Source organism: Podarcis tiliguerta, assembly GCF_965153285.1.
Source record: "Podarcis tiliguerta genome assembly, chromosome: 2".
NCBI lineage: Eukaryota > Metazoa > Chordata > Lepidosauria > Squamata > Lacertidae > Podarcis > Podarcis tiliguerta.
Window position 1 is genome coordinate 85,905,001 of NC_139535.1, and position 15,751 is coordinate 85,920,751.

At 46.8% G+C, this 15,751-nt stretch overlaps 1 protein-coding gene across 5 annotated transcripts in view; it reads left to right on the forward strand.

The window, feature by feature from the left end:
• SEPTIN9 (septin 9) overlaps positions 1 to 15,751 on the forward strand; it is a 207,953-nt gene that overhangs the window by 86,119 nt on the left and 106,083 nt on the right. The window contains exon 1 of one of the 5 annotated variants that reach the window (XM_083428473.1): positions 1,752 to 2,296. The exons of 3 other annotated variants lie outside the window; for them this stretch is intronic. In XM_083428473.1, the coding sequence (XP_083284599.1) occupies positions 2,242 to 2,296 (55 nt within the window). In that variant the 5' untranslated portion in view covers positions 1,752 to 2,241. Of the gene's footprint in view, positions 1 to 1,751; positions 2,690 to 15,751 lie in introns of those variants that run through there. One more of the 5 variants, XM_083428477.1, reaches the window with a different exon arrangement.

Sequence of the window (15,751 nt, forward strand, 5' to 3'; positions counted from 1 at the left end):
TTCTTAAAAAAGAAAGAAAGAAAGCAGTTCTGTTCCATTTAAAAAAAAAAAAGTCCTCTGTGTCATGCTGTGAATAAAAACAGATAGTTAAACATGGAAAGTTTCACCAGTGCTGGAAAGATTGTGTCACTATAGAGAAATCAGGCACACTTTTGTATTATTAGTTGGATTTTAGATGACATTTATAAATTGTTAACAGATGTTCTTAGAATGTTGAAAACATGAAAAAGGTTATTATCAATAATAATAATAAATTGCCCTCTCAAGGCACCATATGCAATGCAATAAAACAGATGAAAACAGTTGAAAACATCACAGAAAATAGCTGCAAATGAATTTAAAAACAGTAAAAAGAGACACCCATGGTATAGACCTTTTCATCCAGCTGGGAAAGGGTTATCAGCTTACCAGCAGAAAGTGCCACAGAATGCATCATGGCATGATGACAAGCAGCTTATGTACCTGTTTGGACCTTATTGCTGTTACTGGGATTCATTCATCATCCTTTTTTGCAGAAGAAGAATCCTAAGCTCCCAGAGAGGATGTTGGCTGTTGTGGACCTGGCCCCTCCACTGGTGGTGTGGGAGGGTCTGTGGCTGAAGGTCCACCTCACTGTGGCGGCAGCAACCTCTGCCTCCTCCACCATGTACCTCATAGGGGGTCATGGATCCCAAATCCTCCTGTTCACCTCACAGGATAGAATAACTTTAAGCCCTGGAGCTGCTGTAATCATTTTCTCTCCAATAGGAAAAAAACAGGGAGAGGGAAGGACAGCTCCACTACCTTCTGCTGTGGCCAGCAAGGCTTAGGATATGGTGGTTCCTCCACCGCTGACTCTCCCTTTCCTCCATAGGATTGCTCTTCCTGTTTATTTTAGGTAACCGGATTCATTATATTTATACCCCCCTTTCTTCCAAGGAGCTTAAGACAAGATAACCACTGATTTGCTTTTCAAGTGGGTTCTTCCTGGCCCCTGCTGTTTTTCATCTCTACCTCCCAGGGTTGTTGTAAGGATAAAAACAGACTGTTTCCTTTATGCTACTTTGACCTGAGATCTTTATAAATGTGGCAGGACGATAGATAAATAAAATGGTGTTGCGCCTTCAGCTGATGTAAAGGATGTAGTCCTAGGTCTAAACAACACAACATCAGCCATTAACATTTCTCTCTCTCTCTCTGATTGCACTCACTAGCTGTAAAAAGAAAGATGCCAAGGATTTGTTCTGCTAGCCTAGATGTAGAGTGCTTAGCATAAACATACTCATAGAATATGTTTGGAAAGGATCCCGAGGGTCATCTAGCCCAGCCCCCCTGCAATGTGGGAATCTCCACTAATGCATTCATGGCAGATGACCATTCGACTCCTGCTTTAAGACACCCAAGGAAGGAGAATCCACCACCTCCCGAGGGAGTCCTTTCCACTGTCTTCCAGATCTTACTGTCAGAAAGTTCTTCCTGATGTTCAATCAATCAATCAAAAAAGCACACCATTTCTACTTTGGCACGCCTGTCCTGGCCTACAGTCCAAGCTATATCGGGAGACTGGTTAGACTTTTATGCCCGCTTCAGCACTGGTGAGGGAAAGGTACTCTACACATGCTCCAAAGCCACACACACCCCGCCTGGATTGAGTTTTCGCGCTGTTCCAAGTGGTGGGGTGCCGTCTCCGGAGCCTAACCTTTTGCCCCATCGGTGCTGGAGCATCTTTGGAGGAGGCGGCGGCCCGGCCGAGCCCTCCCCTGGGCTGAGTGCCTCGCGGGCTTGGGGCGTTGCCTGCAGCCTGGGGCTGAGCTCGCTCGGATCCCCCTCGGCTCGGCTGGAGAAGGGGAGCAGGAGGAGTCGCGCGCGTCCTGCCCACCCAGCTTTCTCGTCGGCTTGGCCCTGCTCGGGTTCGCCTTGACAGGCGTGCGGCGCAGCCAGTGCGCGGAGGGGAAGCCGGGCGGGCGCACGCGAAGCTGCCCAGAGCAGAGGGGCGGGGAGGGCCGCGCTTTCCCTGCTCGCCTTGCCTTCCTTGCCTGCCTGCCTGCCTCCATTCATTCGAGCCTGTGCAACAGGACGAGCCCACGGGGCGGGGGATCCTGCCTACCAGAGCTTCGGCAGCCCGCCCCTCTCGACCGCCTGTCCGCCCCTCTCGCGGCTAGGGGGCCGTCCGAAGGCGCCCAGCCCCGCCGCCGCCGCGCTCGGGACCTTGCCGGGAACTTGGGGAGGGGGCGCATTGCCCATCCGGAGCCGAGCGCGGCGATGTCCGACCCGGCGGTCAACGCGCACCTGGAAGGTATCATCTCCGACTTCGAGGGTAGGTAGAGCCGAGAGGGAGCGAGGGAGGGAGGGCGCAGGACGAAGAGGAGGGGAAGGAAAGGGATCCTGGCGCAGGCACTCTCTCCCACCCCCCTTTCCCCCCTGCCAATGGGGCGCACCCGTGTTCCGCTCGTTCCCGTGTGTGGGTTTCCATCCCCTTCCCAGAGCTGAGAAGCCCCCCCGGCTCCCTCTACCCCTCACCGCCGTGGTTCGAGGCCGGCGGGGAACAGCCGGAGGCCGGTGGTGTGTTGGTGGTGTGGCGGGAATCGCGCATCGCATCCGCCGCTGGGATTTCGAGACTTGTGCTCGGGGATTGCGAAAAGAAACGAGATCGGGAGAAACTGAGCAAAGGCCCCTCGACTCCGCGGGGTGGTGGTGGGCGTTAAGGCTGGTGAGTTGCCTGCTTTTTTGGTTTTGGCCAGGTCATGAAACGGGTGGATTTTAAAATAAACAAATAAATGGAGGGGGAGGCTAGAGGCCTCTGAGATGAGGTGCCTCTTCCCCCCTTCGCAGAAGATTTGAGAGAAAACGAGGGTACAGTTCGCGGGGGTCTGTCTAGGGCGATTATTCTCTTTTCAGAGTTTGAGCAAACGGCGTGTTATTAAGCACGAAGGCCCCTTTAACACATTCATCTTGCATCCTTGTGCAGTCGCTGGCTGCTAGTGCTATTTAACAGGCGGTAAACTGAGGCAGAGTTGAATGCGGCGTCTAGTATGACTGGCATCTGCTAATAAAAACTGTTCACCTTTGTGCTGATTAATGGTCAGGTAGGAAAGTGAGTGTGTGTCTTTTCCGAAGAGCATGTCACGTTTCCATGTATGCCTGCACACACTTATCTTTGTGTCTGATGTTTTAGGTGTGTGGTCTTCGGGAACTACTTGTGTTTTGATTGTCCCTGTGAAGGGCAGGCAGGCAGACTCTGCCTCTCCACCCCCCCTTGAGAGAGGGGGTCGAAGCAGGAATTGCCACAAGCTTGCAGAGTTTGTTGTGTAGCCCAGACAAGTATGAGGTTGCAGCTGGTCTCCTCCCCTCTCCCTTCCCTTTTGTTTTGCTTGACAATGTTTTGATGCCCACCCATTCCAAAAACTGACAGGCAAGTCAGCAGAAAATAACTCCGGGTGTGTTCCTTTTCTGTAGCTCTTCATTGCCACCTCCTTTTGATCTCTCAAGATGGGAAGGATCAACAAGGCTACAAGTTTGCAAGATGGTTGGTGGGGGAGGTTTTGGCTGGGGGGGTGAATTTTTTTGCAAGTATGTAGCAGTGGTTGGAGCTGGACCTCAAATGTGGAACTGTTACGTTCAGTTTTCTCCTCAGCTACATGCCCCTGCCTCCCTCCGCCCAATGACATTGGCATTGTGATCTGTGTAGGTATAATTGGATATGAAGGTGCTGCAGATCCTTTTCTAGCTACAGGAGAATTGCTGCCTTAAACTTCAGCCATGTTGGTATTTCTCCAAATGCCCTGTTTTGTCTACAGCCCACGGGGAGCTATGGCATGTCTGCATGGCAGCTTTCTGTGCTGTTAGTGCAAACCAGGAAATAGATTCATTCTGGAGGAATCGCTTCCTTCCATTCTGATGGCGGAAAGTTGGTCGTCTAAATTGTAGGTGTTGCCTCTTTGGCAGGATCCCCTGGGCCAATTCTGTGGAATAAAGTAGCAGAGACTGATAGAGGAGATCAGATCAGTTCTGAACTTTTAGTGTGTGTTTTGAACTTTTTAAAAAAATCATTTTAAAACTGCAAATACACCTACACGAAGAAGGAGTGGCATATGTATCCCACAATTCTGACTGTATACATTGCAGAACTTGGCATCCTGAAAAAACTCAGCTTTTAAAGGCAGGTTCCTATCTAGCCCTGAAGTCAGTGAATCATAGAGTCAAAGAGTTAGAAGAGATGCTCAGGATCATCTAGTCCAACTCCCTGCATGCAGGAATATGTGGTTGTCCCATGTGGGGATTGAACCTGCAACCTTGGCATTATCAACACCATGCTCTAACCAACTGAGCTATCCAGGTTTGGTGGTGCAGTGCTGATGTGGGGGTTGGGGGGAGGACCACAGCTCAGTCAGTGGCATCAAAGCACATGCACACATGCATTGTAGGCTGAATGACCCGAGTTTAGACCTTGGCAACTCCAGCTAAAGGCATGTGATGGTAAAGACACCCCCCACTGCCAATCAGAGCAGACCATATTGAGCTAGTTGGACAAATAGCCTAATCTGGTATAAGGCAGTTTTCTATGTTGAGTGTCCTGCATTGCTCTTTCCTCCTCCCCATAAGCAGCAGAAGCAAGTGGGGATTCCTGGTGGGCTGTAGCTCAGTGGTAGAGCAACTTGCTTTGTGTGCAGCATCTCCCTGGCATCTCAAGAAGAGACTTCTGTCTGATTGGAGAGCTGCTGCTATTCAGTGAAGGTCAGGTATCTCCAGCCTTTTCAGAGCTAGGATCCACTTTAAGCCAAGCATGCATTTGGAGACCCATTCTTAATCTTACACTATATATCTGCATGGTGTTAGTGCTCTTGTTGTAACCCACATTAGATCAGTCTGCAACCCACAACCCACCCATTGAAGACCAGCAGTGTAGGCAATACTGAACTAGATGGATCAGTGCTGTGACTCAGTGCAAGACAGCATCCTGTTTTAGTAACGGCTAAGAGAGATGTCACACCCACACTGTACGCTTAAAGCACATGGCTCCCCCCAAAGAACTCTGGGAACAGTAGTTTCATGGAGCTTTGGTTCTCAGCAGCCTAATCAGAGCACAGTTCCCAGGGTTCTGAGGGGGAAGCCATGTGTTTTAAATGTACGGCCTGGATGAGACAATATGTGGTGACAAGGCCCAGAGATTTTATTTATTTATTACATTTATATACCACCTGTATCTTCCAAGGATCTCAAGGTGGTGTGCATGGCCCCCCATTCATCCTCACAACAACCCTGTGAGGTAGGTCAGGCTAAGAGATGGTGACCGGCCCAAGGTCACCCAGTGAGCTTCACGTCTGAGTGGGGATTTGAACCCTGCTCTCTCAGGTTCTAGTCCAACACTCTAACCATTGTGCCACGCTGGTTGCCAGGTGTGGCCCAATAGATTTTGCTGCCTAAGAGTCAGAGTCAAAGTGGGATTACCCAAGGCCAGCAAAGTTGCTATTGGCACCTGAGGCAGAAAATCCCATAAGCACTTTTCCCTGGAAAAGTTATTATACTGTATTATGATGAGATTAAATAATCAACAATTTCCTGCCCTTTTATGACACCTAAAACAAACTGCCTGAGGCAGTAGCATCAATCTGCTTAATAGTGGGGCAGGCCCTGGTGGTGGTCTCACCCTGCTCACCCCACAGTCCACAGCACCCTTATCTGGAGCCCTGGTGTCTAGTGCTACTGATAATGTATATTATGAAGGGGCTACCTTTCAAGGTTACTCGGAAACTGCAATTAATCTAGAATGTGGCAGCTGGACTGGTGACTGGGAGTGGCCACCGAGACCATATAACACCGGTCCTGAGAGACCTACATTTGCTCCCAGTATGTTTCCGAGCACAATTCAAAGTGTTGGTTCTGACCTTTAAAGCCCTAAACCAGGGGTCAGCAAAGTTTTTGTGGCTTGGGCCGGTTCACAGTCCCACAGACGCCGTGCACACGCACGCACGCACAAATGCTATTTCCGGTGCTCCTTCCAGCATGAAGGAGGCGTGCGGAGCTTCCTGCAGCCAATGGGAAGCCAGCCAGCATCGCGAAAGGCGTTCCCTGCTCTGCTCTGCACCGGTTTAGCAAAGTGCACGGGAGCTGACTGAGTGGGCGGTGGGGGTCCATGGGCCAGTTAAATGACCCCCCATGGGCTGCTTGTGGCCCATGGGCCTTAGGTTGCCTACCCCTGCCCTAAACGGCCTCGGCCCAGTATACCTGAAGGAGTGTCTCCACCCCAACCATTCAGCCCGGACACTGAGCTCCAGCGCTGAGGGCCTTCTGGCGGTTCCCTCACTGCAAGAAGTGAGGTTACAGGGAACCAGGGCAGAGGGCCTTCTCGGTAGTGGCGCCCACCCTGTGGAACACCCTCCCATTAGATGTCATCTATCTTACTTTTAAAAGACATCTGAAGGCAGCCCTGTTTAATGTTTAATGCTGTATTGTGTTTTTAATATTCAGTTGGAAGCCACTCAGAGTGGCTGGGGAAACCCACCCAGATGGGTGGGGTATAAATAATAAATTAGTAGTAGTAGTGGTGGTGGTGGTAGCCTGCCCTGACAAAGAGGTCCGGAGGAAGCTCAGGTTCCCCAGGGCCTGGCTTTCCCCTAGTACCATTGTGTTCAGTCTTGCAAACCTTGACGCTTCCAACCCCCACCCCTTTTTCTTTTGCATAGAAATGAGTATTGTTTTGGCACAGTGTTCCCAATGCTCTGGCTAGAAGGAACCTATAGGGAGACCCATCATGTTCCTTGTTTTCTGAACTGGCAGTGCTTAGGCCCTGCTGTGAAGTAGGATCTCTTCAGAACAGAGCTGTGGCAAGGGGATGAACAGTATGTGCTCATCTATCCCTGCCAAGAAGGTAAGCTGGTTTCCCCCCCAACACAATCTTGCTCTTGCAAGTGAAAGCAAAGCCAAAGGCGTATTGAGTCACAGATACAAAACCCAGTTACCGTTTGTGCTGGGAAGTGGTGTGTGTGTGTGTGTGTGTGTGTGTGCTCTGTTCTCAAAAGGGGATGGAGAAACCCTTTTATTTCATCTGCACAAAGAACAATGGGGAGGTGATTGCAGCATGGAAACATCTGCTTCTCCATTGAGTCATGACTATTGGCCACAAGTGGTAGCTCTCTTACTGAGGTTCAGAGGGCAGATGTGAGTAGGATTTGACCTTTGTTTGGGGAGCCCAGGAGACCTCCAGATTCTTTTGCTGAAATGGCACAGTGGTAGTGGTGGTGGATTGGGGGGGGGGGTCAAGGGGAAAAGCAGGTGTCTGGATGTGGCTGCCTGCCACCTCACTTCCCTTTGACTGCTCAGAGAGAGTTCCAGAGTGTATTGTTTTCCATGAGGGGAGTCCTCCAGAGATAAAATCAGAACTCTGATTCTGTTGTTGTTTTCTTGAATCAGAGAACACAGAGGATGTACTAGAAACAGATTCTGAATTAGAGTTCCGCATCCACTTGCACATACCACACATGCACAACTACCGTAATTTGTGTGAATGCTGCACTGCAGTCAGTGGTTAGTTTGTAGGTGTTGTTATTCAGGCTGTGGGGGTTTTTAAGACACATTGTGAGTCATCTGTTTCAAAATATTAAAATCTAGAGCATGAGCTGATTGATAATGGGTGAATTGGCCTAAGAATAGCTCATGTGAGCACTACATTGTAGAGAGCAGAAGTGGGAACATTTTAAGGGCAGGGATTTCTTTATTACCAGGGCACCATGCTTCCAATGACTTTTTGCAGACTCTTCCATGAGGGCTCTCCTCCCAAGTGATGCTACTCACAAACAGAATCACCCACAAATTGGATGCCCCCCTACCCATGGCCTAAACATATAAATTGACTCGTCTCCATTTGCAATATGACTAGAGCATGACACAGTATAGGCTAGCTGCCAGCAAGACTGGCTCAAGAGATTTTGTTGCCTGAGGCAGATAAGAGGCCTCCCATTCCAGATACAGAAGGTAACTGGGTGGCCTTGTTTTGACACTTCTTTCTGCATCAACCTGTAGTGCCTGTGGGCTACTATATGTAATTTGTATTTCAGCATTTTTTTTAAGCAACCTTTCATCATATACCATATATATATATATATATATATATATATATATATATATATATATCTCCTTGTTTTACAGACCAATATCTGGAATTGAACAGAAATCTAAAACCTTCTGTGTCTCTTGCATGCATTTTGTTTCCTGTTTGAAGTGCACGTTTTGCATAAATTGCACCCATAAATGCAACTATAGTGAGCTGTTCCACTGCTCTTTCTGTTTTCCATGTCTGTTGGGTGTATGACTGGCTTTCAGGGACTGATGCTCAGAAACCCAAAGGAACACACTCAGATCATTCTGGTGGCATGATAATGTATTGAACTGAAATAATTCTCTGTTTAATAATTCCCCATTCACTTCAAAAACTTTGAACCCCTGGGGAAGCATTTGTTAATGGATATGCTGCATTTTCCTCTGGGTAAGATACCTCTTCACCAAGGGGAGAGCAATTCGTCTGTGTAGAGACATTTTCCTGTGACTGTTAGTCCCCCGCTCCCTGCATTGGGGCAGGGGAGGCATTTTGGCAGTGCAAGTGGGGGCGGGACTTTGAGATCTAATTGGTTCCTGGGTGGTAATGATCACCTATATGATAAGCACACAGATTTTTTTCTTACCCTCTTTAGTGGATGGCTTTTGCCTTTCACATGGTTTTCATATTCAGGGAAGCAAAATTACTTTCCACCCACGTGCTAGGTTTTGCTTTAGCTGTCAAGATGCTTGTGTTCTTTTATAGCAACCGGCAACTATTAATATCTAATGGAAGATATTCCCTGAATTGAACTGTTTTTGTTCCTGTTACTCTGCGCAGACAAGTGTGATTATGCTGATAACATAGGATTATAGCTGATGGTAGCCGAACTCACAGTAGACCCAGTGACAATAATGGGCACAACTAAAATCCATTAATTTGAATGTGTATAGCTTAGTTGGATAAAACCCATAATTTTACATATTGTGTGTTTGGGGCAGGGAAGAAAGGCTTTATATATCCTGAGATGCCACTGGCAAAAGTTCCACTGCCTTGAATAAGCATAGCATGATACCACAGCGCTCCTCCACCTCTTAAGTTATTTATACTTTATTTTGCCAACACTTGTTCAAGAACTGCTCCCCCTGCCCAAGTTGAGGGGGTTCGGCAGGCCTTCTGAGGAGTTCCTCTCCTCATTTGCTCAATGCCTGCCTTGCCAGTGTTCCGCAGGCCTCACCTTGCCAGGAGAATCTCAGATTGCCCGGGAGTAGCATCAAATAATAAAGCATAGCTCCTAATTGCAAGTCCAACACCACCTCCCACCAAGCTCCTGTTCTATAGCTTGGTTGTACATTGGGGGAATGTGAAATTCACTTCCTGTAGGTGGCATATAACAGAGGCCTTGCGCAGTGTTGTGCAGAGACGCCAGCGACCACAGCATGCACCAGGATATTCTTTAGCTAAAGATCGCCTTAAAGTTAGGAGAACATTGTTGCCCAACAGAAAATAACAGATGCTCCTTGTTTCAGGTACGCCAGCTCTGGAGTGTCAGTTTAATGAAGAATTGACAACAGCCTTGCTATGTAACATCGCTGGGGCAGCTCTCTTGATTTTTCTGGGCCTAAAAGCAGTATCTATCCCAGTCAGTTGATTTTGCCTGGCTGGAATGTGTCCCTGCACTGTGATAAGGCCTCTTGCTTGCCAGAATGGAGAGGTGTAGTGGGCTGGTATATGTAGAAACCTCTGAGTTTCTACTGTAACAGCAAAGATTGATACCTGTTGTACCTCTCACTTTTACCTCTGCCCTGCCCATCTTTGACATGTGGCCTCTGAATGGTTACATATGGAGGAATCCTGCCTGTAGAAAACCACAAGTCTGACTTGCCATGCAATCCAAACCTAGGCTATTGGTTCAGATGACATGACAAGCCAAGGCTTGGACTTCTTCCTCCCGTCATCATGGCCAAGAGCGGGAGGGAAGCAGGGAATTTTGAGCACTATGCACCAACACACAGGTCATTCATGATAAACCATTGTCAATCACTAACTACACATGAAGCAAGCCAGTCCTTGCTCATGATGCAATTGTTGTATGAATAAGCCCCAAGTGTCAGGGGTGGTGGTGGTGGTATACAAATACCATAGAGGTGAGTTGCTTAGCACCCCCCCCCTTCTCCCATTACTATAATAGACTGTTTCTTTCAGCCCCTGGGTTATTTGTGCACTGATCCTCTTGCCCCATCAAGATACCCTAACCATTGTTCCCAGAATGATGCTAGCACTGTTGATGGTGTACCCAGACATTTTCATTGCTGCTTCCAGGCCCTGGCGGTTTAACTCATTCAGAGGCTCAGCCTTTAGGTCAACATGTTTGGGATTTATTCTTCGCTGCTGCTGATAGCTGAGTACATCAAACTATACTGCTGTTATCATTATTTTTAGATATTTGATGTGGCATAGCATTAATATTCACCAGTATTTATAAAGCAGTGTATTTTCCCAGTAGGCTTGCCAAACTAAGCCTCCAAAACGCGGGAGCCAAGAATATTTCAAACTTCAGGGTCACAGTTGGACAGTACTGTGAGCCAGAGGACTGCAAGTGATACACTCACTTGGGTGAAATGGAATTTATTTTCAGCATTTATATACTGTCTTTTATTATTGATTTAATAGACATTGTTGATAAATGTAATTTAAGTACATTAATGATATGAACAATACTTGCTATGTGTTGCAGGTATTCAGTTATTCCTGATTTGCTGCGCACAAATTGGGAGGGGCCTATGAGGAAATATTTGGAATCTGTATCTGTTAATATTTTTCATAATATATATTTTATAATATTAATTTTATTATTTATATGCCACCCATCTGACTGGGTTGCCCTGGCCATTGTTTCTGAGCAGCATGCAGTGCTTTTTTTTTCTACAAAAAGAGGTGCCAGTACTCACCATGAAGTTGTTACAATAAGTGGCACACTTTTTAACACAACAACAATAACAGAGGTGCCGGTACTGTGTACCCTTGAGTGGCCCCTGGGGGTTAAAACCCGCTGATGTGCATGGTTATATTTTCGTCTTGAGTCTGTGTTTTAGGGTTGGCTTTTCCCTTTCACATTAAAAATAATGGCCATTCTTGAATGGGAGCCCATGAGATGATAATGCCGCTGTAGAGAAGCAGAGCTAGGTTGTCAGGTGGTGATTTCCTTGCTGGCTCCTTGGCTATCCAAGATATCATGCATAGCTCCAAGGGTTGTGCTCTCTGTGGGAATGCCTTGCCCTTCTGTTTCCGTTCTTAAGTACCAAACAGGAAGCAGAGGAGACAACCAGGCCCTAAAAATAAGATGCAACATGGCATGGGGAAACCCTATGACAACATGGCAATGTGGATTGTTTGGATATTCTGGCCCTCACTGGCACCATTCCATTTCCATTTGCCATGCAGGAGATGAGGAGCCAGTGTTGGCTTCGCTTGGGACACAAAATACCTTGCAAGCACTGAGTGAATGCATAGTTTAACCAGGACCTGTGCAGGTTGGCCCGTTGTTCTTCAGCATGCCTGTGTGTTAAGCTTAGTTTGTTCTTAGTTATTGACCAAAACTCTCTTGTATCCTATTGGTTGCAGTCTGTCATTTTCATAAGGCTTTATGAGAAAGCACTTTTGATTTCACCTTGCTTAATTTTGCTTACTACTTGCTCTTTGGCCACCAGTAGGGATGAGTCGTCATGATATTGTGTGGGTTCCCTTCCTTGCTGATTATAGTGCTCATATGAGTGAGCTGTAAAAAGTTTGTGTTAGTGACTGAGAGTGACACATTAATGGCATCTTAGTATTAAGTGTGTGGCCATCTTGACTGATGCACTTCAGCTTTCATCATACCAACATGTCTGCAGTTCTCTTCCAATTACCATCTCCTGCCACTCCCACCTCATGTACTAGGTAGAATATCCATCTCCTTATTGTTAGCTGCACTTGTGGCATTCCAGTGAATACCAGTTTTGCTCTATGCCTTCACTGTCACACACCTGGCTGAAGCAGGGGGAATGGTAGCATAATATATAGTTCTAGCACTATTATTGCAGAATTGTTGGACTCGTGCCAGGCATAGTCACCAAGGGCCATCTTTTACTCTTGTTCTCTGCTTGTGGCATGTTGTGATCAAGAGATCTATCAACTGGAGTCAAGTGCAGAAGATGTGCGCTTAGATCATGGATGGTACCTCTGAGCACCTGCTGAGCCGTGGAATTTGTTTTGAAGCCCAAGAACTGAGCTGAGCTCACAGTCCTCCCACATACAGACCTTTTCCTTGTTATCCCAGGATTTCAGCAGCCTTAACTCAGAAGAGGGGGAAAGAGTAATTTATTTGTTGAACAGTTGGAAGTCAGAAATCCTTGCCACTCTACTGCCAATCACCCAAAGATCCACTGGTAGATCCCAATCTACCTTCTGCTTACCCGTGATCTAGAAGATGAGAATTGATGTCTAAGGGCCTGGTCCTGCCTTTGGTTAGAAAGTGTACTTTGGTTATTTTTGTTCCCAATCCATGATTTTGTTGGGGGCTAGAAGATCAGTACTGATAAGCACACATCATTCTGCATGACACAGGAACTGGATTGTGTAAATAGCATCCTCAGGGTTGCTTCACACAGTGAATTCTGGGCATCATTTTTTCGTTAGGAATCTGAAAGCAAACATGTATAGCTGCTGCATGTGATTAACACACACACACACACACACACACACGTCTGTTGTCATACAGTTGAAGAGGGGAGCTGCAGTTGGCCAAGGTTCCCAAACTCGAAATGGCCACATCCATATGTCCTATAGCAATATTATTGTATATGAAGTTGCCCTTGGTCACACAAACCATCTATGAGAAAACTGTTTCTCTAGTGCACTAAATTTGGTCTGGTATGAGCAGCTGTCATGATAAATGTGCACGGTAGAAACTGAATGCATTGAAGTCTTGGTGCAGCCTGGTGCTTGCTTGCTTCAAAAATCGGAAGCTAAAACAAACCCATCAACCCATTTTTCTGCAATACCAAGAAGAAGCTCTCAGACAGAGGGAGTCTTTACTCACACATGTCCTGAACTCTGCCTAGGCTGTATCTGTGGCCTAAAAGACTTCCCCCACCTACATTGCTTGAGTAGGTGGGCGGAGTGGTGGTGGAGAGAGAGAGTCTAGAATCTCTCACACATTAAAAAGCTGACATACCCGTCCTTTTCACCACACATTTTGGTTATGACACATTTTGCCCTACTTTCACTGTCAGCATTTTAATTTACCCTCAGAAGGACAAATAGACCTGTATAGTTTCCTTGTTTGGCTTTTAAAAACACTTCCTTACAGACCATTCTGAGCCATTTTCTTGCATTTGCAACAGAAGGGATGATTTAAAATGAAAGCCATCCCTCCCCCCCCAAGCCAATAAACCTCTTGTAAGATGAAACCACTGGAGAGGCATACCAAAGGAAGGGGAAGGGAACTGGCCTGGAAAATTGGTGATAACTGCTTGGCAGATCTGGGTTTCTGTAGCCAATGTTAATTGTGTGTGTGTGTGTTTGGCAGGGCGGGATTGGGCAGGCTGGGGGGGGGAGGTAGGAATAGCAAACGTGTTTTTTATATCCCTTCCCTCCTTTCCCCCCATAGGCATTTATCCAAGAGGGTCAAACAGAGTGGATGTGAAAGAAGGAAATAGGATGGGAAGGGGCTGAAGGAAAATTCAGCTTCTTGGTGCTTATTTCTAATAGGTGTGAGGCACAAAGTGGGTGAGAATGGGGACATGAGAAGGAAGGTATGTGTATTCCTTTGTTTGTCCAGGACTGCTGCTTATGCCACTATGCATTTAAAGCACATTTCCCCCCCTCAAAGAATTCTGGGCACTGAAGTTTGTTAATGGTTGCTTGGAAGTTGTAACTCTGTGAGGGGTAAACGACAGTGCCCAGAATTCTTTGGGGAAAGAATGTGCTTCTGATGTGCTTTAAGAGTGAATGTAGCCCAAGTAAGTTTGGAGCCCAGACCCATCACAAGCTCCCAAGGCAATAGCAGTCCCTTGAGTTCCCTCACAGAGAAATCAAGTCTGTTTGTGTTTTATGTAGCTACCCTGCTGCTCCAAAAAACTCACAATTCTGTCTCAATGCATTTTTGTTGCTTAAAGTGAACCTTAAATGGTTCTGCCTCTCCAGCTAGGCCCACCATGTAAGATAGAGAGAGAGAGAGAGAGAGAGAGAGAGAGAGAGAGAGAGAGAGAGTAGTCTTACTCTATCACTCAGACCCCAATTCTTACCTTCCTCCATTTTCCCTCATGGTGACACTTGAAGCATGGTGGGGTCTGCCCTGGTTCCTCCTACATAAATGAGGTGTTTGCAAGCAGCTCATGTATTCACCTTAAAAATGTAGTTTGGAAGCCACCCATTTTCTCAGGCCGTTTATGCCAGCCACCAGTTGTGTGCCTGTCTCATATTGGGTGAGTTCTAGCTCCTGCTATAGTATTCCTTGTATTTGCTGTTGGCTTATTAGTCTGAGGAAGTGACCACACATCCTTGCTTGTGGGGTGGGGAGAAACGACGGTGCTACGGAAAGAAGAAAGGAAGTGGGAGGATTGAACTTGTGACCTTCTGTACCCTGGGCCCATGCAACATACTGCACGGCTATTATATATGGTGCTGGGTGGATGTTTTCTCCTTTCCTCTGACCCCATTCTCCCAAAGTGCTTTGTGCATTCACGTATAGAAAGTTGAATCCACGACTTTCGCTCTGCTGGCTGGGGATGCTGTGGGCAGTCCTAATAAACCCATGTCAACACTTCCACAGAGATAACAGATGTTTCCACCTGTCTGAAGTGTCACCAATGGGGTGTTGAGTTCCCCCACACCCAGCCCAGATTTTTAAGTTGGTTGCAGTGAAGAAGTGTTCTGGCTTCAGTTTCCTAGATCCATGGCCAGGGCAGTTAGTTTGATGGTTTGTTTGCTTTTGAATTTATTTGTTAAGCACTTAAAACTGGCAGAGGCTTTACTTTTCTTTCTTTTTTAAATTAAAGAGGTGTTGATTAGTTATGCATGGAACTGTGGTTGGAAGAAAGTTGACCCTCTACTTCAGTGATGGCCAAACTTGGCCCCCCAACTGTTTTGGGACTACAATTCCCATCATCCCTGACCACTGGTCCTGTTAGCTAGGGATGATGGGAGTTGTAGTCCCAAAGCAGCTGGAGGGCCAGGTTTGGCTATCACTGCTCTACCTGAACCCCGTTCACAGTGTCAATCCACTTTCATTCTTGAGCTCCCTATTGCAGCCGACACTTCCCTGAGGTGCAAGGAAGGAGCATTTGGAATGCAGTGACCCGAAAGCTGTAGAAAATCTTGAGCCCTGGTCCTTTGTGTTGATTGGATGGCATCACCTTGTTGAATGATTCTATCTTGAGGTTTTTTCAACTGTTGAACACAGAAAGTTGTAAATGTAGTGTTTTTGTTTTTGTTTTGTTTTTGTTTTTTGTTTAAATCAGCATTGCTCTCAGCAAGGCAAAGTACTTCCATCAGGAACTTCAAATGTTGAGATTGCCCAGATCAGCAAGAAGGCCTCTTGCACAGAGGCCTCTTAAACAGAGGCATTGCTCTGTTTAAATCAGCACTGCTCTCAGCAAGGCAAAGTACTTCTATCAGGAACACAGAATATTGAGATTGTCCAGATCAGCCAGAAGGTCTCTTGCACAGAAGAGCCAAGGAACATAGGGAGCTTGGTCT